The sequence below is a fragment of the Lemur catta genome, chromosome 15 (assembly GCF_020740605.2).
Source record: "Lemur catta isolate mLemCat1 chromosome 15, mLemCat1.pri, whole genome shotgun sequence".
NCBI classification, from domain to species: Eukaryota; Metazoa; Chordata; class Mammalia; order Primates; family Lemuridae; genus Lemur; species Lemur catta.
In genome coordinates, this window is record NC_059142.1 from 14760134 (window position 1) to 14774872 (window position 14739).

Sequence of the window (14739 nt, forward strand, 5' to 3'; positions counted from 1 at the left end):
GTGTCTCAAAAGAATAGGGAAGTAATGCAATAAAAACTGGTATTTAAACAGTGTTTGTTCTAGTTAAATGTAAGCCAACAATAATTTACTTACACTGCCTACAAAGTGGAGAGTAGTGAGTTTATAGGCTAATTATAGCAGATATATATTGTAAGTGAATAGATGGACTATGTTGAAGCTGATTCTATTGTTCATTTTTATCAGTGGTAGATAGGGTGGATGGAGACTCTGTGCCCATGGAGATACTAAAGCAAGAAGTCAGGAATACCCTTCTCAATGGGGCTGCCATCTTCTTTCCTGATCGACAGACCCGGCGAAACCATCTCTTCACCATGATGGCAAGTATTCACTAAAAGTCTGGATTTCCATTTCTGAGGGCTGTGAGGATGAAATTTATTAGTCTTTGTTTTCTAGGAATATACTGTCAGTTTCAATTTCCTGAATATTTGTTACTACTGTATGCAGAGCTTTGTGTGGGACACACAGATATCTAAGGACATGGCCGTGTACTCAAGGTGGGGATGACAGATAATCCCAATTGGTGTTTCATAACAAAGTGACAGTATAGCCTCCTTCATATTCATGACTTGCCTACAATTAAATTTTCTTTTTGACATTTTAGCTTTTTATTATAGGAAAACTTAAAATGAATGCAAAAGTAGACTAAATAGTACAGTGAATCTCCCCATCCCCCAAATGTACCCTTTACCTAGTTTCAACTATTATAAACCCAGGCTAATCTGGTTTCATCTATAATATACCTCACCTGCTCATCCCTCCTTCCCCTATGCCAAGCATTATTTCAAAGTAAATCCCTGATGTATTTTATTGGTAAATTATTTCAGTATGTATCTGTAAAGGAAAGACAACCAAATTTTAATCCTCAGCTGGTTCTTTTCACCCCCCTAGACCCCTTCTCCATGTTACTCAGACATTAGTACTGAGGGTGAAAAATGCTTTTAGTATTTATAAGCATTATGTTACTAAATGGAATATTCTGTACAAAGATCCATGTTTCTCATTCTGAAAGAAGGATTTCTATATGAAAATGAGCATGATACATGAAAAAAAAATGATACTTTGAAACAAAACAAAAACTTCTCTTTCTAGGCCACACCTAAAACAGTTAAGGGAACTTTAGAGGTTCCTGTGTTACAATGAAAGTAAAACATAGAGAAACGTAAGTAAATTAAGGTGATAAATTAGTTAAGAGTGTACAAGGAAGCAAAATTATAAGCTGATCTTGCTTATGAACATAGTTAGAAAAATCCTAACGAAATGTTAACTAGTCCAACAATATATAAACAAAATTATAATCAAGTTGGATTTATTCTGGAACTACAACGATGGTTTAACATTAGAAAATCAGTATTTGAAATCAGAGAGGGGAAAAAAATTACATCACTAAATGTAGAAAAATTTTTAATAAGATTAAATTCTGATGATGCTTAAAACAACAAAACCATTAGCAAACTCAAAATAGAAGGAAACTCCCTTAATCTGGTGGAGGGCATGTACCCCAAACCTGCAATAAACGTATTTGATGGTGGGTCACTAGAAGCATTCCTTTCAAAATCAGGAATAAGATAAGGATGCTCACTGTCACTGCTTCTCTTCGATACTGTATTTGAGGTCCTAGTCAGTGCTATAGGACAAGGAAGAGAAATTGTAAAAATAACAGTTGAAAAGAATAAAACAAATAACAATTATCTGCAGATGATATGATTTCAGATATTTTTATTGGCTGTGTAGACAAGCAATGAATAGAATTACTAAAAAGAATTTGACAAAGAAAACTAGATACATTTTAAAAAGGCATTTCTATATGCAACAACCAGTTAACAAACACACATTAGAAGTGCTCTGTGGGATGCATAAAGGTCTACAGAAATAAAGGAGGGAACAAAAGAAGCATAAAATATGGTCCCTGATGGCAAAGGGCTACAGACACACGGCACAAGGAAAAAATGATTCCATCTGCAACAAGCATTTAGAGGAGAATTATGTTGAGGCCGAATGATTGAGGAAGGTTTCAGAGAGGAGGAAGAATCTTTGTTTTCCAGCTATATATAAAATTTGCATGTCAGCTTGAGGAATCACTTCTCACATTGTGAGTGATAAAACCTTTGACAGCATCAGCTGACCAGACGCACTGGACTATGGGTGGGGCTCTGTCCTACTTGTTTGCTGCAAGCATTTGCCAGGTAGCTGAGCATGTGTCCCACACAGAAAAATAGAGGGCATATGACTTCTTTTTTTTGGCATGTGACTTCTTGAATGACATTGGTATCTATAAGCAGAATCCCAGTCACCCTCCCTTTGCCCATCCCTTCTGACATCAGTGACAAGGGTTATTTTCCCTTCTCATGCTGATGAGTTGAGCAGCACTGCCAGCCTTTTACAGTGCTAAGTAGTTCTGTCTCCATCAAGATGTGATTCCTATAACTGTCACCATAGACTGTAAACCTACAGGATCAAGGGAAAGCTTTGATCCTCTTTGTTCAAAAACAGAAATTTCATTACAAATGTACTCCGACCCTGCCTTTTGCTCTTGGGCTGGCATGTGCAGTGATATAGCTTTTGGAGGTCATTTTCCTAAGGAGGAAAGCTTGAAGATGTTAACTTGGCAGTAAATGAAGTACACCTGCCATCTTCTGTTGAGATGGTTGATTCTGCCCCCTCATAGCACTAGACCAGGTTTTAGTTGGGCACTATGAGGTAGTCTGCTGACCTTGGCTTTCCTCATACTTGGGAACAGTGGGTGGTGGTATTTCACCCTGCTCTAATAAGTCTCTGGAACATCATGGAGTAGATTTTCTGAATGTTTCTGGTTTTTTAGAAAAATGTCACCGAGCAGGAGCACAAGCAGTCCCTGCAGCTCACGTTCCGTTCACTGTGCACATATTTTAGGTAAGTTTATTATATTCCTTTCACTTGTCAAATACTTCAGATCTTTACGAAGTTGTTTTCTTTAGCTGTCCCTTCCTTTTATGTGTTTTTGGAGTAGTACTTTGCTCAGCTAGAAAGCTACATTTCTGTAGTTAGTCATCGCTAGGCACAGGAGTGACCAAAACAGTGGTAAAATAATAATCTTGTTGACAGCTAACCCAAGTCCCAGTCATTATAAGACAATTTAGAGTTGAACTCATCAAGGATCTCTTTGAACACTTCAGTTTCTAAGGGAAAGCCAAATGAGTTTGGGGTCCTATACTCAAGTCTCCAAACCCAGCCACATTAAAACTAACTGCAGAAGCAAGAATGGTAGTTTGTAGAAGGAAATGTTCTGGGAGGGAAGAACTTGGAGATTGTTATGTGTTCTGATTACCAAAGAAGCTAATGGGCCTGTAGGCTGCATCACTGGAGGTATAAACTCTTGAAGGAGGGAGGGAACTAATAGGCCAAGCAACTGCCTGCAAGTCAGACTTGACCTGGTGTGGATACCAGACTCAGGGGTCTGTCTGTATAAAATGCGTTCAGAATTGAGAAGCAATGATGATGAAAGAGCCTGGGGCTGTCATGTGAAGAACATTTGAAGTCACAGGGAATGTTTAGCCTGGATTATCAAATTAACAGTCATGAGATTTGGTGTATTTCATATTGGTGTCCAGTGTGATTCATTCATCCAATTTATTCCCCAGGATTTCTTCTAAGAGCTGGAGGATTTGAGTCTGTGCCTATGGAAGGACATGTGGACAAACAGTGGCATGGTCTCAGTTGGGACCATGGCCTGTCTTCCTGACCCAAACTCCTCCCATCCTATAGGACTGACACTGAAATCTTTCTGGATTCCTTTTTGGAACGTTTTAAGATAGAAAGCATGAAAATCCCTTTCCTGAAGCCAGGTGTCATGACTAGTTTGTGTCCTTTCAGTGATAAGGATCCAGGCGGCCTTCTCCTTTTACCTGAGAAAAACGACCTGGCCGACATGAACATCAGCGAAGTCCTGGCCGTCATGAACACTCTCCTCTCCGTTGCTGCTCGAGAGGTATCTGATTGGCTGCCTCCCTGTTGTCTTCCTGCTTTTAGGAGCACGTGATACAGCAGTCACTTGTGATTTCCCTTTCAGCCTCATTTACAGTATGAATGTCCTCCATCACTTGATCATTACAGGTGAACACAAAGGTGTCCCAGCTAGCCCCTGCAAACGAGTGTGGGAACTCTTCCCAGTTCTTGGTAGTTAGCAAGGAATAAAACACAGAGGTGCTCGCTAAGGCTTCCTGTGAAGAAAGAGGAATGGATTTGACCAAGTCTCCTTGCGGTGTCAGTCAGTGAGCCCAGCACATAGTGATGTGTTAGTGTGTGAATTTTGTGGAAAACGACCTTGACTTTTTTTTAAAGAAGATTTCTTAGCCATTTCACAAACTAATCAAATCTGGAAATATAGTCTTTTTCCTGTGCTAATGGTATTTTTTAAATTTTGCTTTTTTTTTTTTTTTTAAACATGAAGGATTTTGTTTCTCAAAATGTAGTTCATGCTCCAACTAGATCAGAGTCACCTGGCATGTTTGACAGAAATTTAGATTTCTAGGTCCCACCCCAAGCTATTGCTTTAGAATCTCTAGGGACAGGACTTGAAAATCTGCCTTTTTACCAAGCACCACAAGAGATTCTGAAGCAACAGCACCTCTGTACTAGGGGACCAAGATCCACCTCTTTGGATTAAATATGGGAACCAGAGAGTTAGCGGAGATTTTATCGTAGGACAATCCAAACCACACCCTTGAGATAACTAATGGTATGTGGACTGTAAGATACCTTGTCTTCTGGCTGAACTTAGTGTCTTTAAATCTCTTACATTTTTGCTAGTGCTTTACTGATTTCGAGTTGCTGTTAGAACCATGATTTCATTCATTCCCAGCTGCCTGAAGCGAACAGCCAGTCAGTAATTATTCCCCCAATTCACCTATAGCGACGTTAGAGAGCTAGTAGTGTGACTGGGTTATCGTTAGCCAGGGTTACACTGAGGCAGACCGCTGTTTAGACCTAGTATTAATTTAAATCCAGGGTTGGGATTGCACCAAGATGCCCCTGTTTTTTAAGGTAACATTGACTTTATAAGCCTTAACTTTATTTTTGATCAATGCTCTATTTTCTGCTGTCACGTTAATTTTCTCTTGCTTTCTGGCTTATTTCCAGACTCTTCTGCCCATCCCTGAGTCTTCCTTAAAAATCTCACTCCAATCTACTGCTCATCAATGTTTGCTCTCTGCCCCATTTAGCCATGGCTCATTCTTATCTCTGTCTTTATTTCTGCCATTTCCCACACTTTCCCTTTCTTGTTCTTAGACCTCTGAAGCCTTAACTGAGCTCTTGCCCTCACCAGTCTTTCTTCTGTCGTCACATCATCAGTGCCACTGGGCAGAAAACTTCAGTGTTCTCACCTGGTTCTCATAGGTGTTAATTCTGCCTCCTGTGTGAGGAGTTAGTAGGTGCTAGAGCCAGGACTGAAACCTGAGCCAGTCGGCTCCGAGTCTTGTCCTCTTTCCACTAGGTCAGACTTACTGTAAGATGTGTAATGAGATAGCATTTGTCCAAGAGAATTTCCCATAATTCTTTATCATTTAGAGATCAAATGTGTGTCCTTTCTTCCCTGTTATTTACCTGTGATACAAAGGAAGTTAGAGATGTCATGGAACCTCCTTGCCAGAGATCACTGCAGCCATTTACATATTTCTCTGAATTATCTTTCAGTAAAAACATTTATGGTTATACTAAAGAGGTGGGGTTAGAGCAGGAAAACAATTTAAAGGTGGCCTAAAATGTACCTAGTCTGAAATTGTTCTCATAACTCTGTTAATGCAACAAGTATCCACTGAATGCCTGCTGTGTTTGAGGCCCTGTACTAAGCACAGGGAAAACAGTGATAAAAGCACAGTCTTGAAGAGCAAACATGTAATTAGGATGTTTATCAGTGCAAACGATGCAGCAAGGGCTGTCAGAGAAGTGAGCACAGGGTCCTGTGGGGTACAGAAGAGCATACCTACCGCGGTCCAGTGGAGGGGGCAGTGAAGCTGGGGAAAGGCTTTCTGGAGAAGGTGGTGCTGGAGCTTCGTTTGAGACCGTGAACAGGGTTTAACCAAGCAAAGAAGAGGAAGGAGGCATTCTAGGTGGAGGCAGCAACATGTGCAAAAGGCCAGTGACAAGATGGGGAGGAGCAGATATTTGAACAGGAGAATGATAATTGAGAGACTTTGAACATGCTGAATTCATGGTTCTGGTAGGACTTCAGGTGATAAGATCTGGTCGCACACTCAGGAGATAAGTCAGTGTTGGAGATTTTGCAATCAATGACAAACGGGTGATAGTTGAAGCCATGACCGTAGATGGCAACACATCACCATGCAGGGGCATCTTGAGGGATACCTACAGAGGGGCAGCCAGGAGAGTAAGAAGGAGTGGCAGGAAGAAATTCAGGGGAGACAGAAGCTGAGGAAGGAGAGGGTTTTAAGAGGGACAGTGGTCTGAGGTCAAGTGGAGAGACTTTGCCCTCTAGGAGGTAGATGGCTTTGAGGAGTGGTGTCAATTAAGCAGTATAATGGGAGGGGGGAGAAAAGCAAAACCAGACCAGATGTGGACAACTTTTAAAATGAGATATACATACAAAGAGTATGCGTGGATGGACAGCTTGAAGAAACAACTGTCTGTTGTAAGGACTAGACGTTAGCAGTATCTTTGAAGTCCAGTCCCGCAACACCACATGCCCTGTTATGGGACACCTCCTCCTTCCTCGCCGGACATCACCACTACTCTGAAGTTTGTATTCGTCATTCCTTCGTTTATTCTTTCTAGTTATCCCTACACAGCATGTCTGTTTTGCCTCATTTTGACCTTTAATGGAAGGTCAAACAAACATCCTGGAATCATACGGTATACAATCTTCTGTGACTTTTTTTTTTTCACTTGGCAGTGTTTTGAGATTCATTCATGTTGATGTATGTGCTGTAGTTTATTTTTACTGGTGCAAAATATTCGCTTTATGAACATTGCACACTTTATCCATTTTATTTTGAAGGGATAGTTGGGTTGGTTCTAGTTTAGTATTATATTATGAACGTACCTCATGTGGTTCTGACATGCAAGAGTCTATTTCTAGAGGTCAGGTGACTCTTCAGAGAGACTTCTGAGAACAAAGATGATGGTTAGAGAGCCACAGAGGGAGGAAGAATTATTTTTTTAAGGTGGGAGAGATTTGATTGAAGGTTCAGGGTAAGGAGCCAGAAAGAGGAGATTTGAAGAGGTGAAAGAAGAGATACCAGTTGGGTAAGGTTCCCAGGGTGGCAGAAGGAGATGTCCTGTGAAGTAAAAATCATTTGTAAAGCTTCTGAAAAGTTGGAGGACAAGAGAGGAGTTTTCATAATACTGTCTTTCTTGGTCACTTCTGGGTTGAACGCTCTTTCATGACTGTTCCCATATCCATAGTAGTTTTTTGCTGGCAACAGCTGATCCCTTAGAGAATTCCCTTGGCTATGTTCTGTGAATGGCCTTCCAGTGAATGCTTTCTGTATGTCTCCTCCCTTGTAGTGTGAGCTGTTGATGCTCAGTGGGGCCCAAGGGGAGGCTGGCTCTGTGCTGTTCTCGCTGTTCTGGTCTGTCCAAGGCAGCCTGCTCTCCTGGTGCTACCTGCAGCTGAAGAGCACGGATTCTTCAGCCAAAGACCTTGCTGTGGACCTTATTGAAAAATGTGAGTTTCAATGTAAAATCCATGAAGACAGACAAGTGTTTGTGTTTGACACTATGTGTATTCTCTTCTGTAGTAACTCATGCATCGGGTGTGCGTATGGCTTTCTTTTCTTTATTACAATTCAGATCTTTGATTTATTTTTGTCTTCTTAAAATGGAATTCTATAGCATGTCTTTTTGCCCAAGGTTTCCTGTTTTAACATGGTAGTATGTCTAAGTATTTTTATTGTACAATTATATCATTTCACAGCCTAAACATTGCCTCTGCATTCATACAGCACTTAGATAATGTTTTCACTTTTCAGGAGTGAGAGCCTATCATCCCTGTTTTAATCAACACATCTGGGGGGGGAAGGGCAATATACGTAACCTAAACTTTTGTACCCACATAATATGCTGAAATAAAAAAAAAAAAGACATCTAAAAATGGAAGTCTTACACTTTTAAAATCTAAGGTATATGAGCACTGCTGTGACTCAGATTCATTTTCTATAAACCACAGAAAATTATGTGAAACCCAGCAGGTTCTGAGAAATTTTATGTGGAAAATTCATTTCCATCAAATTCGGTCTCAGAAGCTGTGACAAAAATGCTTACAGTATTGGGTCCTGCCACATAGAGGTTAGCCTGTTGGGTTGGCACACTTGATACATGGGCCCATTTTAAACAAAGGAAAAGGAGAGGCTGACAACTGGGTCGATGAGCCATGTTACTTCACCTATAAAAGTGATATCTCCCCATCATCTAAAAGTAGCAAAGACAAAAACATCACTCACTTTAAAAGCAAACTTTCCTGAAATTTGCACTGTTTCTCCCAGCCAGAGGAATGTGTTTGGATGGCGCTTTATGGTTTCATGGTCTTTACGGTCTTGTGGAATCCCCTCCACAGCTTCTCTGGCTCTGCTCGGCTTTGCCCTGGGTGATAACTAAGCAAGTAATGTTTCTACTGTATAAAATATTAATTATTCTTTTTATGTTTTGGTAGATGTGGGACAGTTTCTGGCAAGCATGAGAGTGATTTTGGAATCCCTTCTGTCGCAGTATAGTGGCAAAACCATTGTAGAAAGATTGTGTAATTCAGTGTTTTCAATGGCAGCTCGTCAACTGGTAAGAAAAAATGGCAGCTATTTGTAATGAGCAGGGACGGGACTGGGGATATGCACGGCCAGGCAGAGTCTGAGGTGGACGCTAAACGCTCTGTCCATCTTCCTTTAGGTCATCTTCCTGCTGGACTTCTGCACTTTAGACATTTCACACTGCACACTCTTGAGAGAGTTTAGTGCCTTAACAGAACTGCTAAAGAAGCTCTGCAGTGACCCTGAAGGAGGGCTGAATAAGGTAACTCGCGTTGGCACTTGAGCCTGCTTTGTATCCTCTCTTACGAGTGGTGTGACCATGCTTACTGAACCACACCACCAACTGCAGAGCTACGCAAATAAATCGCCTCTAGAAGACCCCCGTTATTTTATCAGGGGCCTTGCCAACAAGGATAAATGCCAGTCCACATTGATCTGGCATGGTCAGCATTAGGAGGAGATGCAGAAGAGAAGCCATATATAGATTAATCTCATCCTTTATTATCTTACGAAGTTATATAAAAAAACCGTGTAAGTGAATAACCAGATTGAAGTCCAGAGGAGAAAATGTACATTGAAAGGCAAATTAGAAGGTTTGGTATTTCAAAGAATTTTCTCTTACTTAATTTTATAGTACACAAAGTTTTTTTGTTGTTTGAGTTTTACAATAACCCTGTGGCAGTAGAAAGGGCATATATATTTCATAGGTAAAAAAGTAAAAACTCAAAAAAAAAAAAAAAAAAGAGAAAGGAAGGAAGGAAGAATGGACTCAGATTTGCCAGGGACCCAAGTCGCAATGTGAGGTCTTGAAACTCCTAACTCAGTGATTTTTCCACTGGAAAATCATGTTAGTAATGATTTGTAAAAAATAGTACTGTTACAGTTAGAAGTTAAAAGCTGGTTACAAAGTTCCTACTGTGTAATAAAAGCACATGTCTACTCTGCTGAATGGTGGATGTATGTGGTCTTTTGGCAGAGATGGGAACCTCAGGTGATGGTTTGTTTAGCGCTGTCAAAGCCCATCGGCCTGGAGCACCGATAGAAAAACAGTCTCCTGCATATGGCTGGGTGTTGAGTGATGAGAACCTTTTCTCCCCCAACTCATTTGTTTGCATAGGTGGATGTTGAGACCTGGCAACAGGAGCAGCCTGTGGTATTACACACATGGACTAAGGAATCTACTCACAACTATGAAAATAATTGCCATGAGGTATCTGTCTTTGTTAGCCCAGGGGCAACCTATTTTGAGGTGGAATTTGATGAGAGGTGTGAAACTGAGAAAAGGTAAGCCTCCCATGTTCCTTTTTCCCCAAGCAATAATGGAACAAAAATGAAAGAAGGAAAGTAATAGAGGTTATGCCTTTGCAGGTATGACTATCTGGAATTTACTGACGCTAGAGGTGGGAAAACACGCTATGATACAAAAGTTGGCACTGATAAGTGGCCTAAGGTGAGTGGTATTCCTGGAAAGAGATGAAATACTTCTGTACCAAGTCATCTTCTGTCAGCCTCAGGGAGCAATGGAGGTATGGTCCTTGAAGGGAAGCATTTATGTAATACTTTTGTCAAAAGAAGGGCTTATATCAGAGTTTCACAAACTACAACCTGTCACCTGTTTTGTAAATAAAAATTTTTTGGAACACACTGGCACAATTATTTGTTTATGTATTATTTGTAGCTGCTTTGGCACTGAGTGGCAGAGTTGAGTTGTCACAACAGAGACTACATGGCCCCAAAATTTGAAAATATTTACTATCTGGTTCTTTTTCTTGTCTTTTCTTTTTTTTTTTTGGAGACAGAGTCTGTCACCTGGGCTAGAGTGCAGTGGCGCCATCATAGCTCACTGCAACCTCACACTCCAGGGCTCAAGTGATTCTCTGCCTCAGTCTCCCGAGTAGCTGGGACTATAGGTGCATGCCACCATGCGTCTGCTGTCAGTGGTCTAGGTTGGGAGGAAAGGAATGAGCAGGTGTGACCACTGGCTGAGCGGGTAGTGGGCAGATGCTCATCCAAGGTTTAAAAAGTTCAGTAGCAGTTTTTTGCCAGTCCTGCTTCTTCATGAGGTACAGTTATGAATTTTCTGTTTCAGTTACCTCTTTGTACTTTTCTCCTCTAGTACTTTTGGACTTGTGGAAATTGAGACCAATTTTATCCTTTTTTTTTTTTATTTTTTTTTTTTAGTTCTGCTCCCCACCCCCCTCCTCCAACCTGTTTGACTGCATGACTTCTGTTTGTCTCTAGAAAGTGACCTTTAAAGCTGGTCCTCGGCTGCAGTTCCTCTTTCACTCTGACAGCAGTAACAATGAGTGGGGCTACAAATTCACTGTCACTGCCTATGGCCTGCCTGACGTTGCCGTGTCTTGGGGGTTGGATTTACAACTCCTTGTCTCCCGGCTGATGGGACGCCTCGCCTCCCAGTGCATGGCACTCAAGTCCGCGCGTCGTAAGTCCACATCCCTGTTCCTTCCTTCTTCTCACAACCATGTTGAAGGGCGAGGTGCGCTCTCCCTCTCTTGTAGGCCGTCTCCATGTAATGGCAGAGCAAGGTGTTGATAATACTCCCTTTCAGTTTCCCTTAAACCAAACTAGATAAAATGTCTACTTGACACCATTGTCATGAAGCTTCTTGACTCCACTTTGGAGCACATCACAAAGGATGCTGTGGATTTCCTCTGTCTGTGGAGGAAAAGGAGGGAGAGGGAGCTGTTTTTTAGTAGCATAATCAGTTTTTTGTAAGTCGAGTTAGGTATAATCCAACCAGAAGGCAGAAGTATAGAGTAAGTTAATTGTGTATCTTTTAAATATGTGAATATTTATGTAAGTGTATGTAGAGATGTGAATATGTATTTCATCTTGAAGTGATCTGTTCAAATTCATTATTAAATTCTTCCAAGGAACAAGAATTATAGAATAAAACTTTCTAATGTATTTTATTTCTATATCATTTCTTGAGTGTTTCTCATTGTAAAAGTAAAATATCATAGAAAAGTTACATAATGGAGAAAAACCAAAGGAAAGCAGAATAATAAATATTATTAACATTTTTATTTGTTTCCACCTAGTCTTTTTTTCTATGCTTATTTTAAATATATATATGATGAATATTTAATGATTATATTTTACAAAATTAAATTTACAAATTATGAATGTTTTCCATAATTAAATATTCTTAAATGGCCTCTGTTATACTCTAGAGGTGGTTCACATTCAGTTTTCAGCTTACTAAACAAATTAGTCTTTTCAAAGGTACCTTGTAACTGAAGTTGTTCTACAGAATAGCAGCATTTCAGGATTTACTAGTATAGGTTAATCTGTGGTATGTATTTATGAAGTATCACAATTATATTCTGGTAAATGTGGGTGAATTTCCTCCAAGTTTTTTTTTTTTTAGTCTTTTCTTTGCCAGTTTAAAGATTCTCAGTGTATTAAGGAAAAAATAGAACTTTTATGAGCCTTCTTCTCTTTCCAGAGTTAGGAAGTAACATGGCAGTACCTCAGGCAAAAATGGCATTAGTCCTAAACTCCCCTTTGTGGAAACCTGTCTTCAGACACCAGATTCGTCCAGAGTTGGAATTAGAAGCAAGCTGGCCCACTCAGCCCCACCAGAATAGTAAGGAGGTACTTACTCTCCTATTCTCTTTATATTTGGAGTGGAAACTGTTTACCAATATTAATTACTTTAAGTTGTAAATATTTGTGTTGATACCTTGTCATCCCCATTAAGCAGTTAGCTCCTTGAGGACAGAAACTATCCCTCCTGAATTTGTTATCTCCACTGTGTACTGCAGGGGCTAATGTGCAATGGGTGTTCAAAAATATTGAATGAATGGCTCTTCAGAAAAACGTAGGAGGTGCTCAGTAAATCTCTCTTGATGGAGTTATCAAGCAAACAAACTGAGTATATTTCTAGTGCCTGCTGAGTCAAACTTTAGAGTAAATGATTTGTGCTATACCTTTTGTTCATTATAGAGGTATAGCACATTATTTAGGTGTATAGTATTTTAAAAACTAAACAAGTCTGCCCTCTGTCTCTATTTTTCATTTCTGCTTCCCTATATTTCTGTTCAGCTACTTCCTCTCCCCCCACCCACCGCCGCCTCCCCCAACCCCACCCCAGGTTATTCAGTAGTTAACTGCTGAATCCAGTGGTTCTTCCTCAGTTTCTCTTCTCTTGCATCTAACTGTTCCATCTGCCTTCTTTATTGACCTTTCTTTACTCCTCCTTCTCTAAAGGGTAGGCTTTATTCAGGCTTTCTCCTCTTCCCCACAACCTACCGAGACTTCATCCTCTCTACTCTCATCCACTGTCACATCTGTGGGAGTAATTCCTAAGTATTAGTTTCCAGCCCTGGTTCTTCTCCCAGGCTTCGGTTACCTATCTCCATCTTCCTGTTAGATATTTCCATTTCGGCATCCTTCCTGACTCCCGTTAACTCAGAAATGTAAAACCGAATGTCTTCCTGACTGCTTACTTCTGTGATTGTTGTTGTCACTTCCCCAGGCCTTCGGCCACTGCTCCCTAGCATTCCCTTCGTCCCCACCCTGTCCCTGCCCTGCCTGTCCACTCAGCTGCACGCCCTACGGATTCTTCCTTGTGATGTTCATCTCTGTCTTTTCCTCTGTCTCCTCCTTTGTCCAGGCCCTCATCTCGCACCTGCATTATGACACTGGTACCTACCGAGTTTTTTTTAATCACTGCATTATCTTGTCATTCCACTGCCAAGCACCATTAATGGCTCCCCATTGCCCACAGGGTGAAGTCTAACTCCTCAGTGTGACAGTCAAGGCTCTCTGCAGTGTCCTTTCACCTTAACTATCTGACTCTAGTTCCCACCACTCCCCAGCTGAGACTTCAGGCCAGGTCAGTCTCCCCACTGACTCGTAACCTCTGCTAATGGTTATGTTCCTCAGGGCTGCCCTTCAGGATCCAGCCCAAAGCCCATGTCCTCCAGGAGGCTTTTCTTAATTACTTTAACCCGCCAGGATCTCTCTCCTCTGAATTCTTTGCACTGGGTATCCCTTCTAGGCATTTGGCACTTGATAATCTTTTGCTTTATGGTAGTGCTAGTTTTAATGCTTTTAATGTTTTATTTATGTTTACCTTTTTTTTTTTTTAACCCATATATCTGTCTGGTCTTCCTAAAATAGATTTAAACTTGAGAGTATGCACCATGTTTTATACTTCTGCTTTGGCCTAGTAGTTGCTCAGTAAATTTTATTTTTTGAATGAATGTGTTAAACATGATGGGTTTTGCTTGTTTGTTTCCAGGTTAAGAACGTTCCTGATGATCCCTGCTGCCATTTTCTTCTTGATTTTGCCCAGTCACAGCCTGCTCAGAACTTCTGTGGGCCATATTCAGAACTTTGCAAAGGATTCATACAGGCATGTAGAAAACAGGCCCCAAAGACAGATATAGTTGCTGGTTCCACTATTGATCAAGCTGTGAACGCCACCTTTGCTGCTCTGGTGTATCGCACTCCAGATTTATATGAGAAGCTGCAAAAATATGGTAACTTATATTACAGGGAATATTTTTGATCTGAAGGCTAATTGCTAAGTTTTAGGAAAGCCTATCTTAAGTGAAAATTTTAAAATATAAACACATTTCTACAACTGTAAACATCATCTTGTTAGTCCTATTTTGCCAATCAAAAGATTCATGGGCAATTTATAGTTAACAGATTATAATGTGTGGCAGGCAAGTAGCCTTGAGTTTCAGATTTAGCAGACAATTAGTGATTATCCACAATTCTCAAGGAAAACTGCCAAGAAGTGTGATGGAAAGAAACCTTAACTTGGGTCATGGTCCCAACGCAAAAACTTAGGTGTGCAGCTTCAGGTTAATCAGACAACCTTTCTGCACCTCAGTTTCCTTATCTGTAAAATCAGTTTAAAGTTGATGCGCTCTAACAGTCTAAGAAATTTTAATCAAAACCACAGATGTTTAAGTTATTGAGTGTGCTAATAATCCAGGAGGAAAAT

General features: G+C 40.5%; 1 protein-coding gene across 4 annotated transcripts in view; it reads left to right on the forward strand.

Moving 5' to 3' along the window:
- The window catches only part of ZZEF1 (zinc finger ZZ-type and EF-hand domain containing 1), a 117195-nt gene that overhangs the window by 48442 nt on the left and 54014 nt on the right, over positions 1 to 14739 (forward strand). For all 4 annotated transcript variants that reach the window (XM_045526050.1, XM_045526051.1, XM_045526052.1 and 1 more), the window contains exons 16-26: positions 205 to 338; positions 2840 to 2910; positions 3871 to 3985; positions 7522 to 7681; positions 8666 to 8787; positions 8896 to 9018; positions 9874 to 10040; positions 10125 to 10206; positions 10998 to 11199; positions 12226 to 12374; positions 14026 to 14266. In XM_045526050.1, coding sequence (XP_045382006.1) covers positions 205 to 338; positions 2840 to 2910; positions 3871 to 3985; positions 7522 to 7681; positions 8666 to 8787; positions 8896 to 9018; positions 9874 to 10040; positions 10125 to 10206; positions 10998 to 11199; positions 12226 to 12374; positions 14026 to 14266 — 1566 coding nt within the window. The remainder of the gene's footprint in view (positions 1 to 204; positions 339 to 2839; positions 2911 to 3870; positions 3986 to 7521; positions 7682 to 8665; positions 8788 to 8895; positions 9019 to 9873; positions 10041 to 10124; positions 10207 to 10997; positions 11200 to 12225; positions 12375 to 14025; positions 14267 to 14739) is intronic.